This window comes from Giraffa tippelskirchi, chromosome 14 (genome assembly GCF_054371585.1).
Source record: "Giraffa tippelskirchi isolate mGirTip1 chromosome 14, T2T-mGirTip1v1.2.pri, whole genome shotgun sequence".
Classification (NCBI taxonomy): Eukaryota; Metazoa; Chordata; class Mammalia; order Artiodactyla; family Giraffidae; genus Giraffa; species Giraffa tippelskirchi.
The window spans coordinates 60,121,657-60,137,644 of record NC_137288.1 but is presented as its reverse complement, the minus strand read 5'-3'; the positions used below and the strand labels follow the sequence as shown (position 1 = coordinate 60,137,644).

The 15,988-nt window shown below is 54.8% G+C and overlaps 1 protein-coding gene across 9 annotated transcripts in view; it reads right to left on the bottom strand.

Annotated features, from left to right (window-relative positions):
* Nucleotides 1-767: 767 nt before the first annotated feature.
* CTIF (cap binding complex dependent translation initiation factor) overlaps nt 768-15,988 on the bottom strand; it is a 314,944-nt gene continuing 299,723 nt past the window's right edge. For 7 of the 9 annotated variants that reach the window (XM_081563483.1, XM_081563482.1, XM_081563478.1 and 4 more), the window contains 2 exons: nt 6,434-6,487; nt 3,372-4,730 (listed from right to left, as the gene is read on the bottom strand). In XM_081563483.1, coding sequence (XP_081419609.1) covers nt 4,515-4,730; nt 6,434-6,487 — 270 coding nt within the window. In that variant the 3' untranslated portion in view covers nt 3,372-4,514. Of the gene's footprint in view, nt 1,667-3,371; nt 4,731-6,433; nt 6,488-15,988 lie in introns of those variants that run through there. The other 2 variants (XR_014075152.1, XR_014075153.1) reach the window with 1 other exon arrangement.

Sequence of the window (15,988 nt, the reverse complement as noted above, 5' to 3'; positions counted from 1 at the left end):
AGAATTTTCCACAGTTTATTGGGATCCACACAGTCAAAGGCTTTGGCATAGTCAATAAAACAGAAATAGATGTTTTTCTGGAACTCTCTTGCTTTTTCAATGATCCAGCGGATATTGGCAATTTGATCTCTGGTTCCTCTGCCTTTTCTAAAACCAGCTTGACCATCTGGAAGTTCACGGTTCACGTATTGCTGAAGCCTGGCTTGGAGAATTTTGAGCATTACTTTACTAGCATATGAGATGAGTGCAATTGTGCGGTAGTTTGAGCATTCTTTGGCATTGCCTTTCTTTGGGATTGGAACGAAAACTGACCTTTTCCAGTCCACTGCTGAGTTTTCCAAATTTGCTGGCATATCGAGTGCAGCACTTTCACAGCATCACCTTTGAGGATTTGAAATAGCTCAACTGGAATTCCATCACCTCCACTAGCTTTGTTTGTAAACACGCAGCAAACCAAATCTTTAGTGGAAAAGGTTTGTGCAAGACTGGGTTAATGCTCTTACCTTGGACAGGCCACAGATCCCAGCTTGGGGGAGGGGGGATGGCATATGTCTCCCTCCCCCATGTTCTCCTGGACCATTCCTTCCCAACCTTCTCTAGCCCCCGGGACCCACTCTCCATGGCAGCCCAACTCGGGGAATCTTCTCACCAGCTCATAACCTGGGTAGGGGCTCCTCCGAGGCCTCTGCCAGGACCTGTTGAGGCACAAAAGCCTTTGGGAGAGATTTCCTTTGCCAACCGCGCAAAGAACAACAGATTCGGGGACATTTCTGTTTTTGGTGTGGTTTATTTTTAAACCCACTTGTAGTTTGGGTTGAGCTGGAAAGCAGGACATACCAAGGGAGGGAAGGTGGTCGTCGCATGAGCAGGATTCTGCTGCAGCTTTGGCGGGAAGCCCCCTCCCCGGCCCCTGCTCCGGGGAGGTAGGACCCGTCGCCAGGCTCCCAGCTGGCTCGGGCGAGGCAGGCAGCCCTTGTGCGCCAATGTCCCAAGCAGAGGAGAGTTGTCATTTCTCTGATGTGTGTCCTCAAAGGCCCAGCCTGCGGTTTCCCAACAGAGCGCCGGCAGCTGAGGGATAGGACTTCGCAGGCAGGCCGGACAGTCTGTCGGGCGAGCAACACTGGCCGGCTTCTGATGCCAGATAAGAGCCTGGGGCTTGGCGTCTGGGTGGCCCCTCGGGGCAGCTCCTGCGGCGGCCTGGCTGTCTGGGCCCCTGCCCCTGCAGCTGCCCAGGGCGTGATCAGCGGTACGTTTCCCACACCCCCTCCCTCCCCATCCATCAGAGAAAATAAAATAAAAAATAAAAATTAGAATAAATACCGACTCGGCCCACATTTACATTGACACGGATGGACAGGACGATCCCCAAACCTTAAAGGTGTACAGACAGGTTAAGGAAGGACGAGCAGACGAAGAGTGGGTTTGGGGGTGCATACCCGCTGGGGAGGGTGGTGGGGGCTCCCGCCTTGTCCAAGGGAGGTGGGGGGTGGGGGGGCGCCTTCCCGGGGCTGCGGTCCCAGAGCTCAGGCAGAGCCATGAGGCCGTGGGAGCAGGACTGAGTCCAGCTGCCTGAGAGGAAAAAACGATGACTACCTCGTCTTGACTGGCAGGAGAGACAGGACTCGCGTCCGGATGGCGGGACCTCGCCTCCTCAGAGCTGAGGGAGCTACAGGCGAGGAGGGAAAACCGCACAAGCCTTAGAAGAGGACTAAGCAACACCAGGTTTAGCCTCCCATTGAATACATTCAGAGGTCAGCTCGGACACGGCCTCCCTCTCAGCGGGGGGATCTGGCCTGGGGAGGGGGCGGAGATCTGAGGGCACCCCTGTCTGCCCCCGAGTTCCTAAGTAGTCTCCCGTGAGAAGCTGCCTCAGAGTTTAGGCTTTACTGTTGTATCCTTAAAAAAAAAAAAAATTTTTTTTTTTTGGGGGGGACATTTTCCTTCCACATCTGAAAAAGTAGCAGCACTCTGCACTTAGAAAAACAGCTTCGACGGTTATGCGGATCAGCCAGGAAGCGCTCTCAGGCAATGGAATAAACTAAGCGAACCGTGTATGTCTCGAGGCCACGGTGACACGACACATAATTAAAAATATATTTATATATGTATACATATTTATATCTTACTCCTTCCCACTCTGGTCCTAACAGTCAAGGAGGGGCTGGCCCTGAGGCAAGACCACCAAGGCAGGCTGTCGGGAGGAAGGGGTGCCCGAGATGTTAACTTGCCCGGCCGTCCAGGGAACATCACCCCGAGTGCATGGTGTTTCGGGCCCTTTCAGGAAGCTTGCTCTCTGAGCCCAAGGCTGGGGTTGGAGACCCCCTCTTCTGCTTTCTCCACTTTCAGCCTCACTTTTAGGCTTCAGCGTTCTTCCAGGGCCCTGCTTCATTTTCAGTAGATGCACTCATGTAGACACACACACACATTCACACGCACACTCACACACACCCCCCACTTGAGGGAAGCAGGGCCTTCCTTCAGCCCAGGTGCGGATCTCGGAGGGCGGCCAGGGAGCAGCTGCTTGCCGGGCTGGGGGCTGCTCGACCCCGTGGGGCCATGATTTCCCTGGTGCCTCTCTGAGCATCCTGACGTCAGCCCACCTCTTCCCTCAAGGCCTTCTGTGGGGCCTCTGGTGTCCCTGGGCCCAGGCTGAGCCAAAAGGTGCAGGAAAGGCAGTGAGGAGATTGAGGATCTTGGGAGGAAGGGGAGGGGGGCGGAGAAGGCAGAAGCGGGGCGGTGTGGGCTCCTTGGCAGAGGCCACCGACCCCTTCCAGGTAAACTGTGCCCCTCCCCTTGTTCCCCAACAGGCTCTTCCTGGGGACTGGAGGGCAGGTGGCGACTGGGGGGATGGATACGCCAGGGGGTACAGAGGAAGCCGCCCCCCACCCCCACCCACCTGCTCTGCTAGACTCAACAAAGGGACATTTCCTCCAGCCTGATCAGACCAGTCAGCCAGGGGCGGGGGTTCAAGGTGACCCAGGCCTCAACCGAAGAGTAAGTAAGCAAACTGCTGGGCTCTGAAGCCGCCTTCTGGGGCCTCATGGAAATGGGGGCTCCAGACCAGGAGTGGGGCTGTGTAGACACCAGAGACTTGGCCCCTCCAAGGATCCCCAGCCTTGATGCCAGCCTGGAAAGCGGGTGGCTTGCTGGGGTCCCCTGATAGTCCTGCTTGTGACTCAGCAAACACACCCCTCCCAACAGCCCTGCAGCAGTAGTGCCCAGAGATTCCCCCACCCAGGGGCACAGACCACGGCTGAGGACTCAGCTCACTGAGTTAGTCCTAGGGAACCAGGTGTCCCCGTCTCCCCTGTATCTCCCCCCCAGGGAGAGCTTGAGACAAGACCTGTGTGTGTGGCACGGGGAAGCATCACTGAGCTTTTTGGTTTTAATTCGCCAGCCTCTTTCTGAGCCGGGTTCACTACCATGCCCCAGGCCAGGATGGGTTTAATGCTCTCCCAGCGGTGCCGCGCAGATCGGCCCTTTGAGGGAGGAAGCTAGAAACAGGGAAGCCAGAAGCCAGGGAAGCCAGGGGCGGAGGAGCACAGAGTTCCAGCGGGGACCCCTGCAGGGGCAGAAGTTTCCAATTACCCTAATTGGCTACTGGCAAGCTGTCTGGGGCTAGGATCCTTCCAGAGGGGGGCCGGGTTTGATCTCCCACTAATCAGGGGCTTCTCGTGGTGCTGACTGCGTGATCACATTGCGGGGCCCTCGGCACTGAGAGAGGAGACTTCAAAGCAGCTGACTTTTGAAAACAGTAAAACACAATAAAACAAAAGAGTGCAAGTAGAACGGCAAACTCCGTCTCCCCTCGAGGCCCCTGGCCCCCTCTGGGCCTGCAGCTCGGGGGTGGGGTAGGGGGGCGCTGAGGGAGGAGGCCGGAAGGTGGGAGGGCGGAACGTGAAGGTTAGAGGAGATCGCCCCTGTCCCCCAGCTCGCCGGCCGCGTGGACAAAGGCCGTCAATTAGGGGCGGCTGGTGGGGACTGTGCCTGCCTTTGTCCTCCCGGACATCTGCTACATGCCGCCTGCTGCCAGTTGGCGACTGCGGCTGAAGAGCGCAGGAACAATGCAAGCCCGTCTCCGACCCACTTTTCCCAGCCTCCTGAGGTCCTTTCTGACCCAAGCTATACCCCAGCATGCGGGCTGCCACGGCCTCTGAGGAGATGAACCCCTGCACACAGCACAGCCCGGCGGGAGCCCGGTGGTGGTGGGGGGGACGCCTTGCATGGGAGGGGGCGGGGAGGAGGAGGGCCAGGCCACCGTGGAGAAGACACGTGCTACCCTTACTGGTGCGAGCTGCCGCATGCTTGGGCTGGGGGGCTGGTCGGATGGGGGGCCACTCCTCCTAGGGCTTCCGTCCCTTCCCTGTCTGGCTCCAGACCGGCCTCCGGCTCTGCCTGCCTTCCTCCCACGCCTCTCTCCCGCCAGGGCCACCCCTATCTTCCCACCTGTCCATCTGGCTCTGAGCACCAGGGCCCCAGCTGCCCTGCGGGCTGCCCGCCAGGCCCCCGAGCTGTCAGGCGGTCAGTTTCTGGATGGTTCTGTTGTAGTACTGCGTGATGGGGGGTGTCAGGGGGTTCCAGCTGTTGGCGTGCAGCTCAATGACCTCCAGCAGCAGGGACCGGGTCAGCATGGATTCCGAGGGGCACAGCATCTTGTCGCGGGCACTGGCCAGGAGCTCGGCCATCATCTCGGGCAACTGCTCCTCCAGCAGTCGGCCTGTGCTCTGCAGCTGCGGGTAGAGAAGTGGGGTTAGGACGCGCGCTGGACCCCGAAAGGACTCCTGCTCTGTCCATCTCGGTGAGGGGTGCTTGCTAGAGGGGCAGGGACAGGAAATCTCTGGATTATCCCAGGAAGGTGCAGGGGCCCAGACCTCTTCGACCCAGGACAGAGGGTGGAGGGTGGAGACAGCCAGTGTGAGAGCCCACATTTAACACCTAATCTGCTGGAGGAATGATAGGAATCAGGATATCACCTGCTGTGAAGAGTCCTTACCAGGAACATGATGCTTCTCCCTTCATCCACTTGCCTCCCTTCTTACAGGAAGCCTTCCCTGACCACTGCCCGCACCCTCAATGGCTGTGTGACCTGCTTCCTTCGAGGGTGACCAGGTGGCCCTGAGTTAACCTTCTCTAGCTAGGATGTCTCCCTGGAAACGAACTTGGTCGTTGTTACCACCCATGTGTCCGTGTGGAACCCGAGAGCACGGATGAGGTCTCCTGTTCCTCTCTCCCCGCCAGCCCTGCCATCCCTACAACCGACCTCTGCCCACACTAATGACATGAAAGGGAGGAAACAGGATCCGGGGCAGAAGGCCAGCCAGAGGGCCTGCCCTCCAGAGAGGCCCCTGATGGTCTGGAAAATCCCCCAGAGTTAGGAGGAGCCCGGATCTTCTGGCTCAGATGGCCCTGCAGGCAGCCCCTGGAATCCAAGTCCCCGTCGCTGCCCCACCCCTGGCCTCAGCCCACCCATTTCTCAGGGCTCTGCCTTCTTCCCTAAACCTTCCTTGAACATCCTGGCGTAACGTGCCCTCTCCCCTAACTCCTCAGAGATGCGAGCTCTACACCCACACGTATTCTCCACGTCGCCTCATCCACTCATGCATGTGAGTGAGATCTCTATCCGCAGCCAGACCACGAGCTGCCTGGAGGCCGGGGCCATGCTTTCCCCTCCTCTCATATCTCCCCTGCCTGGAGCCCCGTGCAGGGTACCCAGCTAGAGCCCTGGCACGTCCTGGGTGTGGGCCCTGGAAGCCCCTCCCCTCACCACACTTCCCTCTGAATGTCCCTGGGCTGTTTTCTTGTCTTTTTATCTTTTGGCCACACTATAGGGCTTGCATAATCTTAGTCCCTTGACCAGAGATCGAACCTGTGCCCTCAGCGGTGGAAGCCCAGAGTCCTGACCACTGGACCAGCAGGGTGGTCCCCTTGGGCTGTTTTCTGAGGGCACAGCTTTGGCCCTGTAACTGAGCCCTAGCCAAGTGACTGAAGCAAGAGCTTGGAGAGCACCTGCCACCCCTTGCGAACAGGAGTGGGACTTCCTGTGGGGGCAGCTTGGAAGTGGGTAGTACAACCTGGGGGTTCAAGCCTCAGCACCTCCCCTCGTAGCCCCTCTGCCACCCAAGCCAGGGGAGATACCTGGGGGCAGGGCATCTTGGGATCTTCTAAGTCATCTGTGTGCTGCACCTGGCTGAGGAGGAGGTGGTCTTGGGGGCAGAGGGAAGGTGAATGAGGCTAGTACCCCATTCTTCCCACCACAGAATCAGTGGTTCTGTCTCCTGCAGTGGATGGAACCCTGGGTCCACTCAGGAAGCCGTCTCCCACTACCAGCCCCGGACTTGTAGACCCCTCCAGTGGTCCTTGGGCCCCCTAAACTGTTAAGCTGAGAGGGATGCGCAGGGTCTGAGGTGGGTGAGGTCTAAGCCACACTGTTTACCTCCATTGAGCAGCACAGGACGGCATCTTCCTTCACATCCTGAGATTGCAGGAGCTGGAAGAGAGGGGCAGAGAACGGCACTGAGGGGTGCTGTGCTGCTCTCAGCCCCCTGCAGCCTGGAACAAGCATCTCCCGGGGGTGCTGGGCCAGAGAGACAGCCCACGAAAGCTAAAGAGCAGCAGGAGCACTCTCCAGGAAGCAGTGATTTCTCTGATGGGATCAGAGCAGCCGGAGGACTGCTGTGATCATGGAGCAAGGGTATGTCGGTCAGGTCAGAAGGCCTGCCTACAGGCCCCAGCACAGCAAGGCTGCAGGTGGGTTTGAAGGCAGCGGCAGGCGTGCTGGGGTCACTGGCTGTGAACAGCTGGTCAGCAAAAATGAAATTCATGCAAAGATTTCCTGATCAGTGCGAGGGGCTCAGCTATGGTCTCAAGGTTCTCCTGGACCCTGGCTACAGGAGGACTTCTAGAAATCACAGCGCTCTTCCCCACGGGCCCAGCACTGTGAGCCTGCAAAACCATGCACACCGTTTCAGACTGGAACTGCTGGAATTGCTTCCTGATCAAGGCCACGGCCAGGCTGCTCAGCGCCGGGACCGGTCACCCTCGATCCAGGCTCCCCTCTACCTGCCACGCTGCATTCTCTCAATCTCTCTCTCTCTTTTTAAATTGAGCTAAAACTCAGTCATAGCAAGTTCACAATATCTAAGCATACAATCCAGTGGCTTTTAGTAGATTCACAAGTAGATTCCCAACCATCACCACTAACTCTAGAACTTTTTCATGGTCCCCAAAAGAAACCCAAACCCATTAGCTGTCAGCCCTCTTCCCACCCCCATCCCCTGACAACCCCTAATGTCCTTAATCTCTACAAATTTACCGCTTCTGGACATTTTATGCAGTGGAATCATATAATATGTGTTCTTTTGTGATTCATTTCTTCCACTAACAATGCTTGTAGAGTATGTTGTAGTATGTGTCAGTTCTTCATTCCTTTTTGTGATTGGAAGATATGACATTGTAGAGTGTCTGTGATATTACACCACGTTTTGTTTGCCCATTCATCAGTTGACCGACATTTAGGCTGATTATACTTTTTGGTTCTCATGAACAACGCAGCTATGAACACTTGTGTATGAGCGTTTGTGTGGACGTGCGTTTTCATCTCTCTTGGGTCCATCCATGGGAGTGGAATTGCTGGGTCATATGGTAATTCCATATTCAGCTTTCTGAGGACCTGACAAACTGTTGACAGTGGATGCGCTGTTTTACATGCCCTCCAGCAGGGTCTAGAGTTCTGATTTTTCCATATCCTCACCAATATTTGCTGTTTTCGGCCCCTTTCCCCATTTTTCCTTGAACCTCCAGTAAAAATTCTCTCCAGGCACAGCTTTACAGAAACTTTCTCCTCCTCTTCTCCCCGAGCCCCAAGGACCACTTCTTCTGTGGGTCCCTCTGCCGGTAAGGCTTCTCTCCTCAGCCCTTAAAAACATCTCTACCCCAACTCCACCACACTCACCAGCCCATCCACCAGATCATCTAGGTGATTTTTCCACCTGCTGGAACCCTCCATCGCCACACTTCCCATCCTTCAAGGCCCGGTTCACGTTCCGACTTTCCCGGAGACTGTGGATCACTCCAGCATGGTGCCCACTCCTGCTTCTCACTCCTGAGACCCCCTGGCTTCCCCACCACTCCACGTCCCACACAAGGAGCAAGACATTTCCAGGGTGAACTGCAGGGCAGGGCAGGGCAGTGTGACGCTCATCTCGGCTGCCCTTTAACACCCAGCACAGCTCCTGGCAACAGCAGGGCTTCGCTAAATGTGGGTCGATGTGATTTATGCATCGTCTTTGTTTTAAAGGAAGGGGAGGAGAGTAAGGAGAGCGCACAAGAGGAAGGCACTCAGGGTCAGCTTCCTCATCCACGACCGAGAACTGGAGTCAAGGTTTCTGGTCTGGGGCATGACGTGGTCAAGGAGGGTGAAATGACACACCACCCCAGGACTGTTTCCACTACAGGCTTGGAATCCAAACTCCGCACACGATCCTTCCCTTCCCCTTTCTCCCATCATATCACAGCCATATTCAGCCAGCGCAGGACCAACCCCAGCAGAGGACACAAGCATTCACATCAGGGGGCTGACGATGCATTTACTAAAGGTCAAATGAGCCCCAGGGATGGATCAGTGTGGGCTGCAGTGACCAGAGTCATTCTCAGGGACCGGACCTCCTTCCACTGTATCTCTGTGGAAGAACCAGGCAAGAACGGGTCCCACAGTAGACACGCCAAAAAGAAAATCATTTGGGGATGAAGGAGCAGAGATGGGTCTCACGCTGCTAAAAAGATGAGCTGGTGGAGAGCAAGGGACAATCCGGAAAGGTTAACAGTGTGGGCCCCCCGGTGACAGGTGCTGATGGCCATTGGTGGGCACGCCTGCTGGTGCTCTGCTGACTCTGGGCTTTTGTGCTCTTGCACCCGGGAATTCTCAGACACCACCAATCCGAAGACCTTCCTTCCTCACTTTACTCGGAGCTCAGCCCCGTCATGGCCTTGTCCGCCAGGGATTCCCTGATCAGCTTGCATGTAAGTGATCCTGCCGTTCACCCCCTGGCTTACTTTGCTCCATAGCACCTCTCACCCCTGACACATGACCTAATCCTTTGCCTGCCATCTCCCCCAGGAGAAAGCAGGCTCAGGAGGGCAGGGCTTATTTGGTTCACTCTCTCCCCAGCGTGGACACACAGCAAACACTGGAAGCATTTGTTAACACATGTGCCTTGAGTGGCAGGGACAAAACCCACCTGGCCAGGAGGGTCTGCAAGTGGGGAGGGACTAACTTGAGAGGCGGCTGCCGGGCAGCTGACCCCGGTGCACGCACTTAAGACAGTGGCAGTGAGCGGGACGTGGACACCCCCACCCCACAGACTTCTCCTGCCAGAGAGGACATGGCACAAAGTTGTAATCGATACGTCTGCAAACATATAGTGTTTGTGGAAACAGAAGTTGCTATAACTCTCTAGATGGCAATTTGGGGATAACTAGCTTGGTTGGTAAAGAATCTGTCTGCCATGCAGGAGACCCAGGTTCGATCCCTGCGTTGGGAAGATTCCCCTGGAGAAAGAAATGGCAACCCACTCCAGTATCCTTGCCTGGAAAATCTCATGGACAGAGGAGCCTGGCTGCAGTCCATGGGGTCGCAAAGAATTGGGTACGACTGAGTGACTAACACTTACTTACTTACACTTATCAACATGACAAGTGTCCAAACCCTCTGACCAGTGATACCACTTCCAGGAATTTATCCTACACATGCCCCACCCACATATGCTCCATGAGCTGGATGGAAGGTTTTTTGGTTTCACTTTTGCAAATAGCTTGAATGGCAACCAACAAGGGGACTGGCTCAATAATGATATGTTTGGGGCTTCCCTGGTGGCTCAGTGGTGAAGAATCCGCCTGCCAATGCAGGAGATGCATGTTCTATCCCTGGTTCGCGAAGATCCCACATGTTGTGGAGCAACTAAGCCCGTGTGCCGCAGCTACTGAAGCCTGCACCCCCTACAGCCTGTGTTCCACAACAAGAGAAGCCACCGCAATGAGAAACCCGTGCACTGCAATGAAAGACAGCCCCTGCTCACCGCAGGTAGAGAAAAGCCTGCACAGCAACCAAGATCCAGCAGAGCCAAAACTGATTAAAAAAAAAAAAATGATGTGTTTGCACAGAGGAATACTCTGCAGCACACAGCTGTCTCCCACTACGCATCCCCTCCCGCCCCCACACACACACTAGTGTCTGCTTCTGGAGTCTTCTTGCCTCCCAGGCCTGCAGAACCTCACGGGGAGCCAAAGGACATTTGCAGTGAGACACTGCCTGGGGGGATACTAGGGATCACACTAGGAATGGCCTCCCTCATCTAGAAAACCTAGGAGCTCAGAGTGAAGACCAGGAAGCAGGTACGGAGGTGGCTTACCTTGTGGCAGGTGTACCCAAGTTCAGCATCCAACCCAGCTTGCTCTTGGGGAGTGGGTGGGGCTTGTTCCAGGACTCACAAGGGTCCTGACTGTCTAGGACCGCATGGGGGCGGAGGTGGGGGGAAGGTGGGCCTACCCCCATTTACTCTGCACAGAACATGAGGACAAATATTAAGAGAACTCTCTGAGGTTTGCTGGGACTTTGTCCTGAGGGTAACTTTGCTCCCGCGTAGGTTTCCCATGGTGCTTAGCAGGGAGAGAATTCTTAAGATAAAAATGGCTGGTAGAAATCACAAGAAAGGGGGAAAGTGGGGTGTCTGGGGGGATGGGAACTCCCAGAGACACAGTGGGTGCTGGCAGCTGGCTGGGGATGAGGGGAGCTGGCAGAACCGGGAGCTTGTGCGAAGGAAGCAAGGGTCCTGCTTTGGATGCACCTAGCATGTTGGCGAAGGAAACCGCAACGCATTCCAGTATTCTTGCCTGGAAAATTCCATGGACAGAGGAGCCTGGTGGGCTACGACGGTCCACACGGTTGCAAAGAGTTGGACATGACTGACTGCAGCACACCATGTTGGCTGACACCTAGGAGGTGCTCAGGCGTGCCTGTCATGGGGAATTGAGATGAACCTGGGCTCACGTTCTGTTCTGAGATCAGTTTCTTAGGGGTTCTGGGGCTTCAGGACATGGGAGGTTAACAAGGGAAATACTAAGAGTTGGGGCCAGATGAGTACTGAGTGCTCTGAAATGGGGCTGTTTCTCCCTCCAAGTAGCCCTCCGACTTCTGGCTGTGTGGACAGCCTCGTGGAGCCTCCACGTTCCTGCCAGTCGAGCACCTAGCCTGGACGAGCAAGCATCTCCTCTTCCCTTCTACGGCCCGAGGCCTGGCCGCCCTCCACCTGCTCCTGCGTGCAGGTTCAGAGCTGCAGAGCGGGCCCAGGGCTTCCTGTTCTTCCTTTCTGCCCCTCATCGCTGTGACTAGACCACATCCTTCCCTCTGCATACCCAGGCTCCCTCCCTGGGAGGCCCGGGGCTCCGGGCTGCCTGAGTGGGGGACAGACTCAGGGTAGGGGCACTCAGGCAGGGCTGTGGGCGAGCTCTCATCCCAGAGCCTCTCCTCCAACCTTATCTTCCACTGGTGGTTTGGGAAAGTCTGTGTTCAGCCAAGAATCACATCGAGCGATAGGCCCTCTCGCAAATGGCCTGCTGGGTTTTCTCAAGGAAGCGGGGGGGAGGCCCCGGGGGCTTTCGCTGTACTTTTCCTCTGCAGTTGCTGAGATGCAGCATTCAGGACCTGAATCGGTGCTGCAGACCACGTCCTGCTCTCCCCCAGACGCTATCTTAGCCTCTTCACTGCCAGCTTTTGGAGGGGGACCCTCGGAGCCTTTGAGTGGAAGGGCCGCAGAGCGGACATTCCCCCCAGCATCCCTCTGATAGGCTCCGGTGCCTCTGCGTGATCAATGGCTTCTCAGGAACCTGTCTTTCTTTTTTTAATATAATTTTGTTTCTTTATGTCTGTGATGGGCCTTGGTTGCTGCTCAGGCTTTTCTCTAGTTATGGCAAGCAGAGGCCTCTCCCCATTTGCGGTGCAGAGGCTTCTCTTGTTGTGGAGCACGGGCTCTAGGGTGCACAGACTTCAGGAGTTGTGGCACGAGGGCTCAGTAGTCGCGGTTCCCAGGCTCGAGAGCAGAGGCGCAGTAGTCATGGTGCATAGGCTAGTTGCTCCTCGGAACGTGGGATCTTCCCGGATCAGGGATCAAACCCGTGTCTCCTGCACTGGCAGGTGGATTCTGTACCACTGAGCCACCCAGGAAGCCCCAAAGGACAGCTGGCTTTTAGATGAATGAATCGCTGCTGTACACTGAGGGGGCCAACTCTGTGGTCGATGAGTGTTCTATTCGGGATCTTCGAGAGACAATGCTTTATTTAACTCCCAAGACGAGTCTCAAAGAGTAGTGGCAACTCGAAGAGATTCTAGTCCACCTGAGTTCACAACAGCATTATTCACAATAGGCAAGAGGTGGGAGCAACCCAAGAGTCCATTGACACAAACAAAATGTGGTCTGTGCATACAATGGAGTGTTATTCAGCCTTAAAAAGGAAGGAAATCCTATCACACGCTGGGATATGGATGAGCCTTGAAGACATTACACTGAGTGAAATAAGCCAGTCACAGAAGGACAAATATTGTATAATAATAATAATAATAATAATAACCAAGTCGCTCAGTCGTGTCTGACTCTTTGCGACCCCATGGACTATACAGTCCGTAGAGTTCTCCAGGCCAGAATACTGGAGTGGGTAGCCTTTCCCTTCTCCAGGGGATCTTCCCAACCCAGGGATGGAACCCAGGTCTCCTGCATTGCAGGCGAACTCTTTACCAGCTGAGCCACCAGGGAAGCCCAAATATTATAGGATTCACTTATATGAGGGACCTGGAACATATTCATAGAGATGGGAAGTAAAATGGTGGTGGCCAGGGACTGGGGGAGAGGGAAGAGGGAGTTAGTGTCTAATGTCCCGAGTTTCAGTTTTGTAAGATGAAAACATTCTGGAGATGGTGGTGGTGGCACAACAATGTAAATGCACTTAACGTCACTGAACTGTACACTTAAAAACGGCTAAAATGGTCAGCTTTATGTTCTTGTTGTTGTTTAGTTGCTAAGTCACGTCCAACTCTTTTGCGACCCCGTGGACTGTAGCCCACCAGCCTCCTCTGTCCATGGGATTCTCCAGGCAAGAATACTGGAGTGGGGTTGCCATTTCCTTTTCCAGGGAATCTTTCTGACGCAGAGATCGAATCTGCATCATCTGCATTGGCAGGGGATTCTTTACCACTGAGCCACCTGGGAAACCTATGTTCTTTTTTAACTACAATTTTAAAACGGCTTGAAAACCGAGGTCAGTGAGTAGGTATTCTTTGGTGGGTAGGCCATTCTCTGCCTGGACAAGATTGTCCCTTTGCCTTGCTATCGCTCACTGGAAGAAAATCTGTATGGATTGGAGGGGGCTGCTGACCTGGGGGCTGAAGGCCCGGGGTGGGGGGTGGGGGGGCAGCGCCCACTCATCAATGTCTCTGGCAGAGAAAGGGGTGTGGGCGGGCCGGGGCAGGCAAACCACCCGCACCCTCCAATAGCGAAATGTGTTTCTTGGATGAGAATCCAAGGCAATTGTGCGAGCCCACACAGTGTTTGTTCGGAAGCTAATGCATTCCTGTCCTATTGTCTCCACTGGAGACTTGTTGTGGGCACACCCATCATATCCTCCCTCGGGGAGAGGCCAAGGTGCTTGGAGTCAGGCTGTGGGAGGCCCCACAGCAAAGGGAGAAAGGCAGCCTGGTGAGGGCACCGAAGAGTACCCAGGGGAAGGTTCCCAGGGCAGGGCCATGCTGCCCAAGGCGTGCCCAGGATGCAGCCAGGCCTGGGGTGCTACCCCGTGGGGAAGGAAAGAGGATGTGGATGGAGGGAGCCTGGGGCTGTCTTCCCATGCAGGAAGGGAGCAAGCGCTGGTGAAGAGAACTTCCAGCCCACCCTGAAAACGTCAGCTCACCCACAGCACAGTCCCAGCCTTAACAGAACAGACCCAAATAGCTGAGTGCAGCCACACTAAAAGCTCAGCCAGACCCTGCCTGCAGGAGCCCCATCTTGGCTCAAGGGTGGGCTGGGAGCAGCAACAGAGTGGCAAAAAAGAGGGGAGTTCAGAGCACATGTGATAGGCTTGTTTGCTGGGGATCAAACCCAGAGCTCCGATTGGTTGGCTAGGCCTACAAGAAGGATGGTAGCAGGATACCCGGCAAGGCTGGAAGAAGTCTTGGGAAGAGGAGAGAGAAAAAGAAGAGGCCTGAGTGGGAGGTACAGGTCTCTAGTGGCTGAGGAAGCACAGTGATAGGCATGCGCCTTGACAGTGGAGAGATGGGGCGAGGGACAAGAATGAGGCTGAGCTGGAGGAGACGGATGACCCCGACGAGCAGCACGCGGTCTAGGAAGGTGGCCGGGGTGAGCAGCTGCCCAGGGCCACCTGCATCTCAGGAGCACCCTCAGGTTTGCACCAGGGTGTCTCTACCTTGTGCCTCTGGTCGACCTGCACTTGCATCTACAGCTGAGTCTAGAAGACAGCTCCTGATAGTGGCCTTGAATCGTCGAGAAGAGCATCAATTATGTCTGGGTCTCTTCGGGCTGGCAGGGAAGTAGATAATCTGGCCATAAAAGGCTGTCATCAAAAAACGTGCGGCAGGTTTGGAGTCAGAAGACCTGCTAGTCACGAAGAGTAACCCCGGGCATGTCACTTAGTCACTCTGCACTTCGGTTTCCTCACGTGAGAATGCGGCTAATACTGGCCTAGAATTGTTTTGAGAGTCAGTTGAGATAAAGTATGTGAAAGCGTTCTGAAAAGGGCAAAGCGTGATTCAAATGCAAGGTGTTATTATTGCTATTAAGTGTTTATCTTCATAAACATGTATCTTTCCTGACGATCTTGACCCACTTTGTAATGTACCATCCCATTCGCCCCCGTGACATTCTTGCGGAAACACAGAAAGGCCACAGGCATCATTATCTCTGCTTAGTAGACAGAGACACTGAGGCTCAGTACTGTGGCTCACACAGCCAGACAGACAGATAGCAAATCTGAGAAGAACTAGATAGATAGCAAATCTGAGACAAACCAGAAGGTGCTTAGAAGCCCTGCGTCAGCATCCTCTTTCTTGAGAAATTATTTTAATTTCTCCCACAGTAGCTTATTCTTACTTTGCTGATTGGAGCTCATTCTTAATTTTGTTGACTGGTGATGATAATCAATCCATGTCTACACAAAACTGACTTGATTTTACCTATTCTTTGTTGGCACTGGCCACCATAGGTCCATTCATCCATCTTGCCGCCAAGGCATCCAACTAGCCGTCCATTCTTTTATCCACTCACACATCACGTCTCCAACCTTCCAACCACTCACCCACCTTTTCATCCATCTACCCATCTACCCTCTCGCCCACCATCCAGCCAGCCAGCCATCCTTTGACAGCATTTATGGAACACTTACAATGTACTAAACACTATGTAAGTATCTGGGTAAGAAGAATAAGACTTGTAACTCAGAGTCTAATAAGGGGAAGCAGAGAGCTCATGCTAGGTATACGGGGTTGGAACATAGGATGGCGTGGTGGTGGTGAAGAGCAGGCCAGGCGGATGGCATAAGCAGCAGCACATGCCATCACGCACACGCATAAAAGGGAAAAGAAAAGAGACCTAATGGAGTGCAGCGGTGAACAAGCATTTCACGAGACTGAAATATGCGATACCAGGGGGAGAGACAGCATAAGATGATAAAGGGGGCCTGGGCCACATCCTAAAGGGCTCAAGATGCCATGCTACTACTGGGTTTGGGTTTTATCCCAAGGGACTGCAGAGTCACTGAAAAGACTTTCAACTGGTGGGTAGGACCATGCTCTTTGCAGTGTGGAGAGGAGACGGGAGCTGGGGCGGTGGGAGACCCGGAGGCGAGGAGACCAGTGAGAAACGCGGTGGCTTGAGCGAAGGCAGAACAGTGGAAGGAGACAGGTTTAGGAGGCAGAAGTTACAGAGAGAAA